Here is a 16,050-nt window from a genome sequence, read left to right as displayed (position 1 = left end):
AATTTTTTATTGTATCATTTGAATATTCCATTTTATATTAATACTCTTCTTCATTCGTTTTCAAACAATACATTTCCCCCTTTCCCCCTCCCCCCTGTATTTTCTTCATAGTTTTATCATACAAACAGCAGTAAGTTCATTCTTTGTAATCTCTTCTCCCATATCTCCTCATTGACTCCAGCTTCTTTCATCCAGTCCGCGTATATGGTCCATATCTTCAAAAATTTCGCTCTGTTTATCTTGCCACAGTTTATTTTTTGTTATTATTTCGAAAATGTCCAGTGTCACTTGTTCCCAGATATATTCCAACCATTTCTGGATTGTCCATTTTTTCTTTTCTTTCCAGCCTAAAGCTATTGTTGCATGTGCTGCTTTGATCATTATTTTATTTAAGACATCCCCGGAAAATAAGACGTAGTAGAGGTTTTGCTGAAGTGCGAAATATAAGGCATCCCCCAAAAGTAAGACGTAGCAAAGTTTTTGTTTGGAAGCATGCCTGACGAACAGAATACAGAAATATAAGACATCCCCTGAAAATAAGACATAGCGCATCTTTGGGAGCAAAAATTAATATAAGACACTGTCTTATATTCGGGGAAACATGGTATATTTTTTACCTACCCTTCTTTCCTCCATGACACCCATGAACATTAAATCATTATTTATCCCAATATTAATCTTCACCAGTTCCTCGATATATAACATTATGGTTGTCCAAAAATTTTTCACTTCTATACATTCTGTCCACATATGGCTATAATATGCCTCCTGGTCTCCGCAGTGCCAGCATTTAGGACTGAGTCCTTTAATTATATATGCTAGTGGCGAACCTTTGGCACTCCAGAAGTTATGGACTACAATTCCCATCAGCCCCTGCCAGCATGGCCAATTGGCCATGCTGGCAGGGGCTGATGGGAATTGTAGTCCCTAACATCTGGAGTGCCAAAGGTTCGCCACCACGGTGCTAGTTGTTTTCCTGCCTCTGCTTAGAGACCCTGGACTCCCTTGGTGGTCTCCCATCTGAATACTAACCAAGGGACCCTGAGAACTGTTGAGGCCGGGCCATTTAGATCAGGACCAGAGTAGACATGGAAAGGCTCACCTGGGCGTGGAAAGAGCTGCCTGCAGGACCGCAACATCTGACTTCACTGACATGGACATTTTTTCCTTTAGTAGGAAAATGAAAACTTGGAAGTTTTTTTATCACTATACCCTGTCCCATCAAAAGATCAAAATGCAGTCTTGTGTTGTTCGGCGAAAGCGGAGTAGCGTGCTTCCACGGTAGGAAAAAAGTCCCAATATTAAAAGGGTCAGCATGGATAAAACCACCTGGATCTCTGGAATCCCTTGGGCTATCAAAGCGGATCTAACTGCATTCTGCTCAGTATCCCCGGAGGATAACTGCTTTTTTTTTTCAAATTCAGACCTGATTTTTCCAAAATGGCCACTGGGTAAAAACTCCTGTATCTCTGGAATCCCTTGGACTATCATAGCAGCAGAGGCGTAAATGGCGCCCAGAGACAAATTGTCTCCAGGGCTCCCCCACCACCCCAGCTCCTCCCCTTCATGACCACAGGCTCCACCCCCACTGCCCTCGACCCCGCCCATGTCAACTTGGGCAAGGTCTAGGGTGGCCACCTCCCCCACAGACTCCCCCTGCCAGCTGGGCTCCCAGCCGGCAGCCTGCAGTCTCTTCTGACCTCCGCTCCGGGCAGGCCAGAAGAGACTGCAGTCCCAGCCTCGGATACCTGCTTTTATAAGCATTGAGGCAGGGGGTGGGGCTTGGGGAGCAGGAAGGGGTGGGACTGAGGGCGCTTGGAGGCAGCAGGAAGTCCTGCTGCCTCGTCGTTTTTGCATGCCTTGACTGACACAGATGCGGTCGAGGCACTGAAAACGACGAGGCAGCAGGACTTCCTGGTCACGTGGGGGGCCGATTTTGCACCCCCCCACGTGACCAGAAGAGTGGCGCCCGGGGCCTTAGGTAGATACGCCACTGCATAGCAGTTTTAATCACACGTCGTTTGGGGTCGCCTATGGATTCTTCTCCACCCACTGGTTTTTCGAAACTCAAACCTTCCAATTTCATCATGTTTTCCTGGTCCCCTAAGATGGCTACAACCTCCTTTCAATACAAAGATGGTTCAGGAAGTGGCTGCGGATTAATTCAACATTGAGGTTCTATCTTTCTGTGAGACCAGGTGTAGACCTCTGAACACCTTTTGCTCCCCCAGAGCCCACTTCAAATCATGGGACCGAGGCTCCTTGTTTACACCTGAATTTGCTACGTAGCTGGTAGTACCAATGCTGAGGGTATCCACTGCATTATGTAGGACAGAACAGAAGGGCTTACGTTTGTCCTGACCTGTCTTAGAAGAAGGAGAAGAAGAGGAAGAGGAGGAGGAGGAGGAAGAGGAGTTTGGATTTATATCCCCCTTTCTCTCCTGCAGGAGACTCAAAGGGGCTTACAATCTCCTTGCCCTTCTCCACTCACAACAAACACCCTGTGAGGTAGGTGGGGCTGAGAGAGCTCCGAGAAGCTGTGACTAGCCCAAGGTCACCCAGCTGGCGTGTGTGGGAGTGCCCAGGCTAATCTGAATTCCCCAGATAAGCCTCCACAGCTCAAGTGGCAGAGCTGGGAATCAAACCCGGTTCCTCCAGATTAGATACACGAGCTCTTAACCTCCTACGCCACTGCTGCTCCTAAGTACTAAGTACTACTAAGTACTAAGTACTAGTACTAAGTACTAGTACTAAGTACTAGTACTAAGAACTACTATCTTCCCTCTGGCTTGGAGGACTTTTTGGAGCAGCCAGAGTTTTCAGAGCAGACTGTTCCAAATTATTGCCATTCATACAAACTAATGTATAATTTGGAAGTACAGACACATGGAATTTATGTTCCACTAGCTCCTTGAAGCTTGTTTGAGACCAGAACATATCTGGGTTCCGGTTAGCTTAGTGGACTTTTATCATATTACACAAGATCGTTGCTTTGTATCACACAGGATTTATTCCAGATACCATGTGGTGCTGTTGTATTGTTTATGGATTTGGGCACACATTATACTTCATCTCAAAGTGGACAGCAATTGCTGTGGGCCTTCCTCAGCGTAATTTCTGCTGGGCTGTGCTGGGTGCACCGATCCCCACTTCAATCACATGGCGATGTCTTCCCTCTCCTGCCAGTATTTCGACTTCCCTCTGCCGTCGCCGCTGCCTGTTTTCGAGATGCTGGTGTCCCCCCACGAAGAGTACCCGGTGGTCTGCATTGGAGTGAGCAGAGGGGTCTCCAGAAAGGCTGTGGAGCTCCATGTCATCAACCTGAATTCGCTTTCCTCTTGGTTCATCGATGATGGCTCTGGTAGGGACGGCGGAAGCCCGTGTGGACATGCCAGGGGGCCGCCATACCTGAACCCAGTCCTTGAGGGAGCTCTCTCTCCGGCCTTGGGTGTCTGAGCTCAGAGAGTGGCTGGTCCTAGAGATGATTCTGGTCCGCTGGCCAGTGAAGGGTTGCCCAGATTTCTACCAGGAGCACCCAGTCCAGAGATTGCTTTCTTGCTGATACTTTCTTATTCCCTTCTGAGGAAGCCCTTTAAGCCTGCTTCTGGGACTTCTGTGAAAAAGGCAAACTCTATGGGGATAATTAGGAAAGGAGTTGATAATAAAACTGCAAGGATTGTCATGCCCTTATATAAAGCCGTGGTGCGACCGCACTTGGAGTACTGTGTTCAGTTCTGGTCGCCACATCTCAAAAAGGATATCGAAGAGATAGAAAAAGTGCAGAGAAGGGCAACAAGGATGATTGAGGGATTGGAGCACCTTCCTTATGAGGAGAGGCTGCAGCGTTTGGGACTCTTTAGTTTGGGGAGGAGACGTCTGAGGGAGGATATGATTGAAGTCTATAAAATTATGCATGGGGTAGAAAATGTTGACAGAGAGAAATTTTCCTCTCTTTCTCACAATACTAGAACCAGGGGGCATTCATTGAAAATGCTGGGGGGAAGAATTAGGACTAATAAAAGGAACAACTTCTTCATGCAACGTGTGATTGGTGTTTGGAATATGCTGCCACAGGAGGGGGTGATGGCCACTAACCTGGATAGTTTTCAAAGGGGTTTGGACAGATTTATGGAGGAGAAGTCAATCTATGGCTACCAATCTTGATCCTCCTTGATCTCAGATTGCAAATGCCTCAGCAGACCAGGTGCTCGGGGGCAGCAGCAGCAGCAGAAGGCCATTGCTTTCACATCCTGCACATGAGCTCCCAAAGGCATCTGGTGGGCCCTGGGAGTAGCAGAATGCTGGACTAGATGGACTCTGGTCTGATCCAGCAGGCTAGTTCTTATGTTCTTATGACTAACTGCAGGCCCCGAGTTTGCTGACTCAACACTGGTGTCCCCTAGCTTTTGTGGAAGGGTTATCCTTTCTGTGGTGCAGAGAACCAGCCTGGCTGCCCTTCCCTCTTAAAGGCCAGGAATGAAGGGTCAGGCTTAGAACCGTCGTTACATTTTTTTTGACTGAGGGCAAAACTGCAAATTGACACCCTTCATAAATTATAGACGTGTTTTAAATGTCTATCGTTTGTCACTGCTGCCCCACTCTGTGTGCTGCCAGGGGCAGGTGTCCCCTTGCCCTCCCCAGATCAGACCATGCTCAGGCTGGCAAAATATCTGTCTTCCCCTATCCAAGGCCTGGGAGCAGACCTGTCCTTTTCCGTCCCACTGTCTTCTCACCAAGCCATTGAGACCTCAGAGAAGGGTTGTTTCCCCCCTCATTCCTACCAGGTGGTGAAAACCGGGCAGAAATCTTTAAACTTAAGAACATAAGAACAAGCCTGCTGGATCAGACCAGAGTCCATCTAGTCCAGCGCTCTGCTACTCGCAGTGGCCCACCAGGTGCCTTTGGGAGCTCACGTGCAGGATGTGAAAGCAATGGCCTGCTGCTGCTGCTGCTGCTCCTGAGCACCTGGTCTGCTAAGGCATTTGCAATCTCAGATCAAGATTGGTAGCCATAGATCGACTTCTCCTCCATAAATCTGTCCAGGCCCTTTTTAAAGCTATCCAGGTTAGTGGCCATCACCCCCTCCTGTGGCAGCGTATTCCAAACACCAATCACACGTTGCATGAAAAAGTGTTTCCTTTTATTGGTCCTAATTCTTCCCCCCAGGATTTTCAATGGATGCCCCCTGGTTCTAGTATTGTGAGAAAGAGAGAAAAATTTCTCTCTGGCAACATTTTCTATCATTTTCTAACTTGGTGTGAAACAAAAATGAGCACCTTTCTCCGCAGAACCTGCGTCGTCGGGGCCAATCCAGGTGTCCCAGTTGGACAATGAGAGAGTCATGGTTCTGATGGACAGTAAGTAGGGATGGAAGGGGCCGCTGGCGCATCTGGGCTGGGGGGTGCGTGTGATTTCTTGCTTAACAGTTCAAATTGTCGTTCTGTTCCTCAGGGAGCGTCAAGTTTGTCAGCCTCCAGGGATCCCTCCTTCCGTGTCCTCCAGAGCTCACCTTTGACGTGGAAGTGGAGTCAGTTGGTAGGTTCATCCTGCTGTGCTCAGTTGCCCGCCCACCCCCATCTCGTCCCCTCATGGATGCTGTTTGCAATTTTCTCGCGGAGGCGCTCCTCCCCAAACCTAGTTGCAATTTAGCATCAGATGGGATCCTGATACGGTCCCGACTCCTGTAGTGGTCCTGTGGTGGAGAAGCAGCATGGTGTAGTGGTTAAGAGCAGGTGGACTCTAATCCGGAGGGGGGGGGGTTGATTCCCCTTCCTCCACATGAGCAGCGGACTCTTATCTGGTGAACTGGATATGTTTCCCCACTCCTCCACCTGGAGCCTGCTGGGTGACCTTGCGTCAATCACCATTCTCTCAGAACTCTCTCAGCCCCACCAGCCTCACAAGGGCTCCTTACGCACCTTCAGAGTAATGCGCTTTCAAACTGCTTTCAGTGCTCTTTGAAGCTGTGCGGAATGGCAAAATCCACTTGCAAACAGTTGTGAAAGTGGTTTGAAAGTGCATTATTCTGCATGTGCGGAATGAGCCAAGGTGTCTGTTGTGGGGAGAGGAAGGGAAGGAGATTGTGAGCCCCTTTGAGTCTCCTTGCAGGAGAGAAAGGGGGAGGTGTATAAATCCAAACTCCTCCTCTTCTTCTTGTTTGTGCTTCCAATTCATGGTGGTGCCTGATAGAAGCCATGTCATATTTGCAAGCGTGATTTTGATGCAGGATCCTGTCCTGGGTTAAGGCTGTGGGCCTCTTTCAACCCCCACCCCCACCCCATGATTTTCTTTCCACACCATGAGAGGGGCCACCCCACCCACCCCCCAATTCACGCAGGGTAGGGTTTTGTCCCCAGGTGGCCCTTCGCTTGGGAAAAGGACGCCACCTCAAACTCTGGTCTCGGTCTCTCCGCAGCAGTGGTACGGGACCGTGTGCACGCGTGTTGGCGCCATGGAGTGCAGATAAAGCCTCTTGGATCAGGCCAGGTACAAAGAGAGCCTCCCCTGTGCGGATGCTGCAGGGCCCCTGGGGGTGTGCGGGAGTTCCTGACACTGCACAGCCTAGAACAGTGGTGGTGAACTTATGGCACAGGTGCCGGAGGTGGCACTCAGAGCCCTCTCACTGTGCATTTCACTCACGGTGCTCTCCACCAGGTAGGGGCCAGAGCCGTGAAGGCCCTGGCCCTTGTAGAGGCCAGCTGGATCGCCTTGGGGCCAGGGATCACCAGTAGGTCCGCCTCCGATGAATGGAGGGGCCTAGAAGGGCGATATATGTTAAACACACAAACACACACACACACACACCATTTAGGGCTGGGTGTAAGGATAGCATTGGGGAGAGTGACACCCACAGCATCCGCCTCTGTCCCCGCACCCTCTCTTTCCAGCTGGAACCAGAGCTGCAGGACTTCTGCTGGACTTTCCGTTTGCTGGGATCTGCCAGGTATGAGCACCCCTTCCCCACAAATCCCGACCTCGTGCAGCTGCACTGGCACCCATGTTCTCTAGCACCCCCCCCCCACCCTGCCCCATATCCATTCCCCTACCTGGTCTGCTGCTTACCTTTCTGTAAATTACGCATAAGTGGAGGGGCTGTCCCAGTGTGGGATCCAAAAATTTTAGTAACAGGTTCCCATGGTGGTGGGATTCCAACTGTGGCGTAGCGCCAATGGGGCTGGGCGGGGCACGACGGGGGCGTGGCCGGGCATTCCGGGGACGGGGCTGTGGCAAGGACGCAGCCGCTGCACCGGTCCTTGGGCTGGAAACAAATGCACGCAGGCGCAGGCTGCCACGCATGCCAGTGCACCTCCTGCTAGACTGCTTCAAGTTCTGCGCGCTACTGCTGAGAGGTGGGGCGTGACTAAGGCAAAAATCACGTGGCAAAATCACCAATTAGTCACCCCCTCTCGGCACACACCAATAATGAGTAACCTACTCTCGGGAACCTGTGAGAACCTGCTGGATCCCACCTCTGGGCTGCCCCCTCCCCCTTTTGCCAAACGTCCAGTTTCCCACCCTGTGGACTGTCCTGTGAGACGATGCAGGTGGCTATCAGAAGCTGGCTGGGGCAGGAGGATGCTTCAAGGTTGCCGGAAGAGCTTTGGTTTCAATGGGATCACATTTTCCAGAGTTGACAGTCAATGATGTGGGGACCTGGGTCAGCCAGAGAGAGGCAGAGGTGCTGTATCCTCCCCCGCCTCTGCTCATTTTAGGTCCAGCCCCAGGCAGGTCCCTCTATCACCGTGGTGGCGAACCTTTGGCACTCCAGATGTTATGCACTAATGCACTGCCAATTGGCCATGCTGGCAGGGGCTGATGGGAATTGTAGTCCATAACATCTGGAGTGCCAAAGGTTCGCCACCACAGCTCTATCAGCTAATGGGCTGTGTGCCCAGCGGTCCTTTGCAAAGGCCCAGAGGGGGTTGTGCTGACCCGCAGCTTCTCGTCGTCCCCACGGATCTCGTTTCTCCCTCCACTAGCACCGTCGTGTTGGAGACGCGCCCCGCGGACAATCCCAGTTCTGCCAGCAACCTCTACGTGCCGGAATGACCGAGACGTTTTTTTGTGTCGATTGCGTGCGATCCACGGGGCTGCCCCCAATTCCCATGCAGCCGAGCGACAGCCAGGAGCCGCTTCTCTCAAAGACACAGAAGGGCAAGTCTGCCATACTTCAAAGCACCGCCCCCGAAGGGGAGCGAGAGAAGGGACGTGACTCAGTATTTTGCCGAAGCCCTGGGGCTCACAACCACTGCGCATGCAGCAGCGGCCATTTCCTGGTTTCATGTTTTCCTCTGATGTGTGACTTTGTCCTAATAAAAGCCATCTGTCTTCCTCTGAGTGAGTTCCCTGGCCCCTGAATTTTTGAAGGAGGCGGGAATAAGGCCAGTTCACGTAGGCAGGGGACCCCAATGACATCACAAACGAAGCGCCAGGAAAGCCCTGGCCACGTCTCACTCACTGCATTGCACACCGCTGAGTGCAGGGGGACCTGCCCTTTGGTGCTCACCTGGAGTGTACAGGAGCATTCCAAAGCTCAGCTCCTGATTCAGGCAGAGTCTGCACAGCCGCCTGACTCAAGGCAGTGACACTTAGTGGCTCGGAAGCCACACGTGGCTCTTGGACACACCACTGTGGATCTTCTGGCAAGTGTCCCCCAATCTGGCACCCACCAGTGTCCCAGGAAAGTGAGCAAGACCACTAGTCCAAGTTGAAGTCATGTAAACCTCCCATCAGCTCTCGCCGTACGGCCAATTGGTTGATGGGATTTTAGTCCATGAACATCTGGAGAGCAGCTGCATCCTCGCACCAGTCCCGCGGATGGCTTAACCTTGCTAATACAAGATGTTAAGTGGACTACAAATCTCCCATCAGCCCTTGCCAGCATGGCCAATTGGCTGATGGGATTTGTAGTCCATGAACATCTGGAGAGGCGCAGGTTGTAGACCCTTGCACTAGTCCCGTGATGGCGAACCTTTGGCACTCCAGATGTTATGGACTACAATTCCCACCAACCCTTGCCAGCATGGCCAATTGGCTGATGGGATTTGTAGTCCATGAACATCTGGAGAGGCGCAGGTTGTAGACCCTTGCACTAGTCCCGTGATGGCGAACCTTTGGCACTCCAGATGTTATGGACTACAATTCCCACCAACCCTTGCCAGCATGGCCAATTGGCTGATAGGATTTGTAGTCCATGAACATCTGGAGAGGCGCAGGTTGTAGACCCTTGCACTAGTCCCGTGATGGCGAACCTTTGGCACTCCAGATGTTATGGACTACAATTCCCACCAACCCTTGCCAGCATGGTCAATTGGCCATGCTGGCAGGGGCTGATGGCAGTTGTAGTCCATGAACATCTGGAGTGCCAAAGGTTCGCCACCACTGCGACTAGTCGGTGGGACTTGTGGTGGGCAGGCGGTTCTCAGCCAGTTGGAGTGACTGGAAGACAAAGAGCCACCACATGTGCAGGCCCTGTGTTCTCAGCGAGCCAGGGATGGTGGGCCTGCCCTCTCTCCACAACAGCTTTGGACTCCTTTGCCAGCTTGCTCTGCCGCCTGGCCTGACCTCATGCTGAGGAGAGAGGAAGAAGGCAGATAGGGAAGCCCTTCCCCTCCACGCAGAGATCCAAGGGCTGGCTAAGGTTCAGCGCTGACTTAAGAGAGGTGCCTCTCCAGAGTGGCCTCATGATTAACAGCAGGGAACTATATCCTGGAGAACAAGGTATGTTTCCCTGCTCCTCCACATGAAGCCTGCTGGGTGACCTTTGGCCAGTCACAGTTCTCTCCGAACTCTCTCATCCCTGCCTATCTCACAATTAGTGCTTCATATTTTAGCAAAAGTGGCATTTAGTACCATTATGATGTATAGTTGCTCCCTCTATATACTGTGTTTCCCCAAAAATAAGACAGGGATCTTATATTAATTTTTGCTCCCAAAGATGTGTTAGGGCTTATTTTCAGGGGATGTCTTATTTTGTTCCATAACCAAACTTGGGGAGTCCTTGTGAGGTGAGCCACCAGCAGCTATGCTAAAAATGTGGCACCGGTGCCTTAAAAACAAGCCATTGCTAGAGCCGGGGGGGTGGGGGGTGGGGGATGGGAAAGAGAGATTCTTCTTAGACTATCATGTAATTGTAGGTATCTGATTGGTGGACTGGAATAGAGGACATATAGTAGTCACTGGGTTCTTTTGGTGGAGAATGTGGCTTTCCATGAGCCGCGCGATGAGAACCACAGATAGAAGGGAACTAGGGCCGTCCTTTGACCTCCTGTTGACTTCAGAGAGAGGACTAAACAAGCAGGTACCTCTGTGTAGTGTTCAGTGGTCCCACCACCTTTGAGCTGCAGGCAAGGACAAATCAGCACACTCGTGGGCCGGTTGCAGCAATCTATGGTTTTATTGGCAGGGAAACAAGCCGGGCGGAGGGAGAGGACAACAGGGCCTGTCCCCCCAGCTGCCCCCCAAAAGTAGACCCGGCTGAAAACTTCCTACGGCAGTGACGGCAGACACAAGCAGCTGGCGACAGAAGAGGAGGGTGCCAGAGCAGCCGGGCGGGTGGGCACCGAAACCTGGCGCCTGCATCCATTCGCACACGCGGACAGCAGCATCTGTTTCGGGGCTTCCACCCAGCTGCAAAACGAAGCCGCTGGAATCGAGAAAGCACCCTCCCCGCCAACAGCACTGACTTCACACACGAGACAAAGCTTAAGGGTGAGGGAAACGCAGGGAGAGATGGCCGAGGGCGGGAGGGAGCTGCATCATTGCCCCCCACACCGAGAACCTGGAGCCTCACTGGGCCGGAAGACCCCCCCCCTCTCTCTCTTCCTCCCTCACAAGCCGGCAGCGGCCTCCCTCGATTGCAAGACGTTTGGCAGACGGCAGCAAAGGACATCTTCCCTCCTCTTCGTCAACAGCTTCTGGCTCCCCCCACCAAAGCCTTCCCCCCCTCTCTAGGGGCAAGAGACTATAAAAGGCACTTTAAACTGACTCTTTGACACAGGAAAAGAAATATTGCATGGAAACCCCCTTCCCTCCCTGCAGGACAGAAATCGACCCGAAGAAATACTGGCCAGACGTGAAGCTAAATTGGGGCACCAGGTGCAAGTTTGCCCGAGAGGTCTGGCATCCAATAGTTTCTCCAAAGGGCAGGAAAACGTGTCTCTTCATCCCAGGTAGCCAGAGAGCGGGGTCGGGGGTCAGAAGAAAGTGTGGTGACGATGGGGCAGGAGGGTGCGTCCGCCACTTCTGCTACCCCCAAACGGTTATTTTGAAAAGGCCAAATCAGGTATGTCACCCTGCATCCTAACAGCCCCCCTCCCCCATGTCCAAAGGCAAGGCAAGTGGACTAGAGCAGGTCAGTCCCCCCCCCCCATGCCACCCCCGGTGAAGGGCAGGAGGGCGCCTAGCTCAGCTGGTCTTCATATTGCTTGCGGAAACAGTCTCCCGCGGGGAAGAAGTCCCAGCAACGCTCCTGGTACAGCTTCCAAACGTAGGACTCCTAAAGCGGGGAGGAGTGAAAGCAGGCAGGTTAGATGGAAACAGGAAAGGTAGTCCCCCTTGGTCATTGCTGACCCATGGAGTGACGTCACATCGGCATGTTTACTAGCCAGAAACTGTTTACAGGGCGAGTTGCCACTGCCTTCCCCACCCATCGACACTTTGCCGCCAGCAAGCTGGGTATGCATTTTACCGATCCTGGAAAAATGGAAGGCTGAGCCAGCCTTAAGAACATAAGAACATAAGAACTAGCCTGCTGGATCAGACCAGAGTCCATCTAGTCCAGCTCTCTGCTACTTGCAGTGGCCCACCAGGTGCCTTTGGGAGCTCACATGCAGGAGGTGAAAGCAATGGCCTTCTGCTGCTGCTGCTCCCGAGCACCTGGTCTGCTAAGGCATCTATGCATCTCAGATCAAGGAGGATCAAGATTGGTAGCCATCGATCGACTTCTCCTCCATAAATCTGTCCAAGCCCCTTTTAAAGCTATCCAGGTTAGTGGCCATCACCACCTCCTGTGGCAGCATATTCCAAACACCAATCACCCGCTATGGAAGAAGTGTTTCCTTTTATTAGTCCTAATTGCTTCCCCCAGCATTTTCAATGCATGCCCCCTGGTTCTAGTATTGTGTGAGAAAGGGAGACAAATTTCTCTCTGTCAACATTTTCTACCCCATGCATAATGTTATAGACTTCAGTCATATCCCCCCTCAGACGTCTCCTCTCCAAACTAAAGAGTCCCAAACGCTGCAGCCTCTCCTCATAAGGAAGGTGCTCCAGTCCCTCAATCATCCTCGTTGCCCTTCTCTGCACTTTTTCTATCTCTTTGATATCCTTTTTGAGATGTGGCGACCAGAACTGAACACAGGACTCCAAGTGCGGTCGCACCACTGCTTTATATAAGGGCATGACAATCCTTGCAGCTTTATTCTCAAACTGCCTTGAGCCAGAAACCGACTTCTGTCGGGATTGAACTCAGGCTGTGAGCAGAGCTTGGACTGCAGCACTGCAGCTGACCCCTCCGTGCCACAGGGCCTTGTAATATGTGCGAGGGGAGCAAAGGCAGCTGAGAATACCTCAGTAGGAAGAAACCACCCCACCCCATGCCTGGCCCCCAGTTTTGCAAAGCAGGTTCAGGCATAGAAGACAATAAGAAATGCTTCTTGATGCAAGGAATTATTAAAATGTGGAATTTGCCACCAGAGGATGGAGTGATGGCCACAGGCCACGGGATTAGACAGGTTCATGGAGGGCAGTCATAGACAGTGGCTATCCCGGTTGACTAAAGTAACCGTCTGAGTCTCTGGGCCAACAGGCAACATCAGGGGAAGGCCTCGGCCCTCCAGAGGAGCAGGTTGGCCTTTGTGCGAGGCAGGATGCTGAACCAGAGGAGCGTTTCTTGCTTTCTTAAGGCAGAGAGCCAGCAGCTGCCTGCACCTGGCAGCCACTCAACAATGGAGCAGTTAGGAGGTAATCTTGATCTCTCTCTCTCTGCTTTTGCTACCAAACCCTGTAGCTGCATCCATAGATTTCTTTTGCTTCTGGAGCTGACAGCTGGGCAGCCAGATGGAACTTCCTTGGCGGGGGCACGTTTAGCCCAAGGCTTGCTGGCCCCTTACTTAGCCCCTTACTTAGCCCCTGACTTAGGCTGTTAAAACAACGGGCCATTCCCAGGTGCTGGGCAGCCCCCCCCCCCCACTGCCATATCTGGCAAAACAAGTGAGCTCCCCTCACCTGGCCCGTGTGTTCTGTTTCATCCTTGTTGATAAGATACATGAGGAAGAACCTGCAGTAGGAAGAGAAGCAGAGAGAGATTGAGAGAGAGAGAGAGAGAGAGAGAAAGAAAGAGAGAGAGAGAAAGAGAGAGAGAAAGAGAGAGAGAGAGAAAGAGAGAGATATTGTGAGAGAGAGAGAGAGAAAGAGAGAAAGAGAGAGAGAGAAAGAGAGAGAGAAAGAGAGAGAGAAAGAGAGAGAAAGAGAGAGAAAGAGAGAAAGAGATTGAGAGAGAAAGAGAGAGAAAGAGAGAGAGAAAGAGAGAGAAAGAGAGAGAGAGAGAAAGAGAGAGAGAGAGAAAGAGAGAGAGAGAGAAAGAGAGAGAAAGAGAGAGAGATTGAGAGAGAGAGAGAGAGAGAGGGAGAGAGAGGAGTTTAAGGATGTGACCATCCAAACCCTTCATGCTTTGCTTCCCTCGGGCAAACTTCCTGAACCTTGCTAACCACAGCAGCAAACATCAGGTTTAGAAAAACTTGCGCCGGGTCTTGTACTGCTCTATAAGCAACATGACTGGTAGCACCCTTCCAGTGCTTCCGGACGTGAATGTGAAGCGCTTCCGTCTTTTACAGTTTGCCTGTTGCCACCCAAATCAGCATAGAAAACAGAAAGGGGGAGGGGGACTTGCTTTTCGCTGAACATTTTCTGCATTCTCATACCTCCTCAGGTCTTCGAATACGTTGTGTCCGTTCTCTTTCATCTGATCCCTTAAGTAACTCTCCTGAGTCCTTTGAAGCCCTTCTACCCAGAAGTGCCCCCCACGGAACCCCCGTGGTATCACCGACCTCCCTTCTTTCAATTCCCTCCTCACATCTTCTCTGACCAGATCCACTCCCATTTATCAGCTATCACTTCTATTCATTGCAGCCCCATCCCACCCCATTCTGAATGCTGGATATCTCTCCTAATCTCCAGGCAAGACTACACAAGCAGGCCATCCCTTGATGGCTGCAAAATCAGCAACAAATGATTTGGGCACAGGAAGTACATCTATTGCAAAAGGTTTCCATATACCCGTGGTGGCGAACCTTTGGCACTCCAGATGGTATGGACTACAATTCCCATCAGCCCCTGCCAGCATGGCCAATTTGCCATACTGGCAGGGGCTGATGGGAATTGTAGTCCATAACATCTGGAGTGCCAATGGTTCGCCACCACTGCGTACCCTCAAATGTGTTTTTTTCCCCAGGTAGCAGCAAAAATGAACGAGGAAGTACTTCTCCCATGATTTGTAACTGGTAGAACTGGTAAGGTAACGGAAGAGCTCTGAAGGTCCCTGTGGACAACAGAAGTCAAGGAGGCTGCCCCCCCAAGCAAACCAGTTGCTTACATATAATTTGCCAAGTTGTGCTCCTCCAGCGTGTGGGTCTCAAAGCCGTGAGGCGTCGTGTCAAAATAGTCACTGCCGATTCCGCAGATGAAACATTTGGTCTGTGAGAGGCAGAAGCAACAATGAGAAGAGGCAAGGAATCTGAAGACGGGAGCCGAGCGTTTGAGCAATACGCGGACTCTGGATACAGGATCAGAAGTCTTTATTGAGTTGGCATCAAGGACCCAGGCTTCAGAACGCGAGGTCTGGCGATTCTGGCTTTTACAGTCATATTTATTCCCCCCTGATTCCCCTAGACCAGTGGTGGCGAACCTATGGCACGGGTGCCAGAGGTGGCACTCAGAACCCTCTCTGTGGGCACGCGCAAACGGAGTCCCTCCCCCACACATATAGGCTGGCCTGGGCCGCTAGGCTCGAAAATTAGCATTAAACCTAAGACCTCGTTTTGGGGAAGCAGTGTAGGTAACCCTGTTAAGTGCTGTTAAACCCCACTGATTTTCATGTGAAGAACTAAAGCGCAATCTTTTACCTGGGAGTAAGCTCGGTTGCTAGCAATGGGGCTTGCTTCTGAGTAAACCCTCCTAGGGTTGTGATTCACCCGCTCAAAGAGTTGCACGGTTGCTTCAAAGCAAAGCCACCGACTACCCCCAAGCTTACTCTTGAGTAATGCATGCCTTGGAGCCAACCGTTTTTTCTAAACTAAAACCTCAGTATTCAGGTTCAATTGCCGTGTTGGCACTTTGGGATAAATAAGTGGGTTTGGGGTTGCAGTTTGGGCACTCGGTCTCGAAAAGGTTCGCCGTCGCTGCCCTAGACCACAGGTGTCAAACTCGCGGCCCTCCAGATGTTATGGACTACAGTTCCCATCATCCCTGGCAGCATGAGGCTGGCAGGGGATGATGGGAACCGTAGTCCATAACATATGGCGGGCCACGATTTTGACACCTATGCCCTAGACTCCCCCCTCTCATAGAATGTGAGAAAATGAGGTGGGAAAGACTTTGTTTTCGAAGGCAAGCATCACAAGGACAGAATAGCGATAATCTCCTGCTGGGCTGTGCCTGCAGCCCCCGTTCTTCCCCTCCTCCCATCTGGTACCCTGAAGGGTCAGCCTAGTTATCCACACTGCTAAGCGCATAGAAACAGAACAAAGGCCATTTAACATATGACAAATGTGAATACACAGAAGGTCAGCACTCACACCCCCACTTCAACGGAACTGCTTTCCTCAACCCAGTTCACCTTGATGCAGCAGTGGCATAGTGGTTAAGAGCAGGTGCACTCTAACCTGGAGGAACCGGGTTTGATTCCCCGCTCTGCCCCTTTTGCTGTGGAGGTTTATCTGGGGAATTCAGATTAGCCTGTGCACTCCCACACACGCTAGCTGGGTTACCTTGTGCTAGTCCAGGGGTCTGCAACCTGCGACTCTCCAGATGTTCGTGGACTACAAATCCCAT

General features: G+C 51.5%; 2 protein-coding genes across 4 annotated transcripts in view; one reads left to right on the top strand and one right to left on the bottom strand.

Moving 5' to 3' along the window:
• The window catches only part of MAP4K1 (mitogen-activated protein kinase kinase kinase kinase 1), a 71,012-nt gene extending 62,675 nt beyond the window's left edge, over positions 1-8,337 (top strand). For all 3 annotated transcript variants that reach the window (XM_048499193.1, XM_048499192.1, XM_048499191.1), the window contains 6 exons: positions 3,187-3,361; positions 5,289-5,357; positions 5,452-5,535; positions 6,416-6,486; positions 6,888-6,943; positions 7,980-8,337. In XM_048499193.1, the coding sequence (XP_048355150.1) occupies positions 3,187-3,361; positions 5,289-5,357; positions 5,452-5,535; positions 6,416-6,486; positions 6,888-6,943; positions 7,980-8,049 (525 nt within the window). In that variant the 3' untranslated portion in view covers positions 8,050-8,337. The remainder of the gene's footprint in view (positions 1-3,186; positions 3,362-5,288; positions 5,358-5,451; positions 5,536-6,415; positions 6,487-6,887; positions 6,944-7,979) is intronic.
• Positions 8,338-10,373: 2,036 nt separating this feature from the next.
• The window catches only part of LOC125435542 (ryanodine receptor 1-like), a 105,176-nt gene continuing 99,499 nt past the window's right edge, over positions 10,374-16,050 (bottom strand). Inside the window, 3 exon segments of the mRNA XM_048501736.1 lie at positions 10,374-11,497; positions 13,228-13,279; positions 14,594-14,694. Of these exon segments, the coding sequence (XP_048357693.1) occupies positions 11,402-11,497; positions 13,228-13,279; positions 14,594-14,694 (249 nt within the window). The 3' untranslated portion in view covers positions 10,374-11,401.

The sequence above is a fragment of the Sphaerodactylus townsendi genome, linkage group LG06, assembly GCF_021028975.2.
Source record: "Sphaerodactylus townsendi isolate TG3544 linkage group LG06, MPM_Stown_v2.3, whole genome shotgun sequence".
Classification (NCBI taxonomy): Eukaryota; Metazoa; Chordata; class Lepidosauria; order Squamata; family Sphaerodactylidae; genus Sphaerodactylus; species Sphaerodactylus townsendi.
The sequence above is the reverse complement of the archived record's forward strand: the minus strand, read 5'-3'. Positions and strand labels throughout refer to the sequence as shown.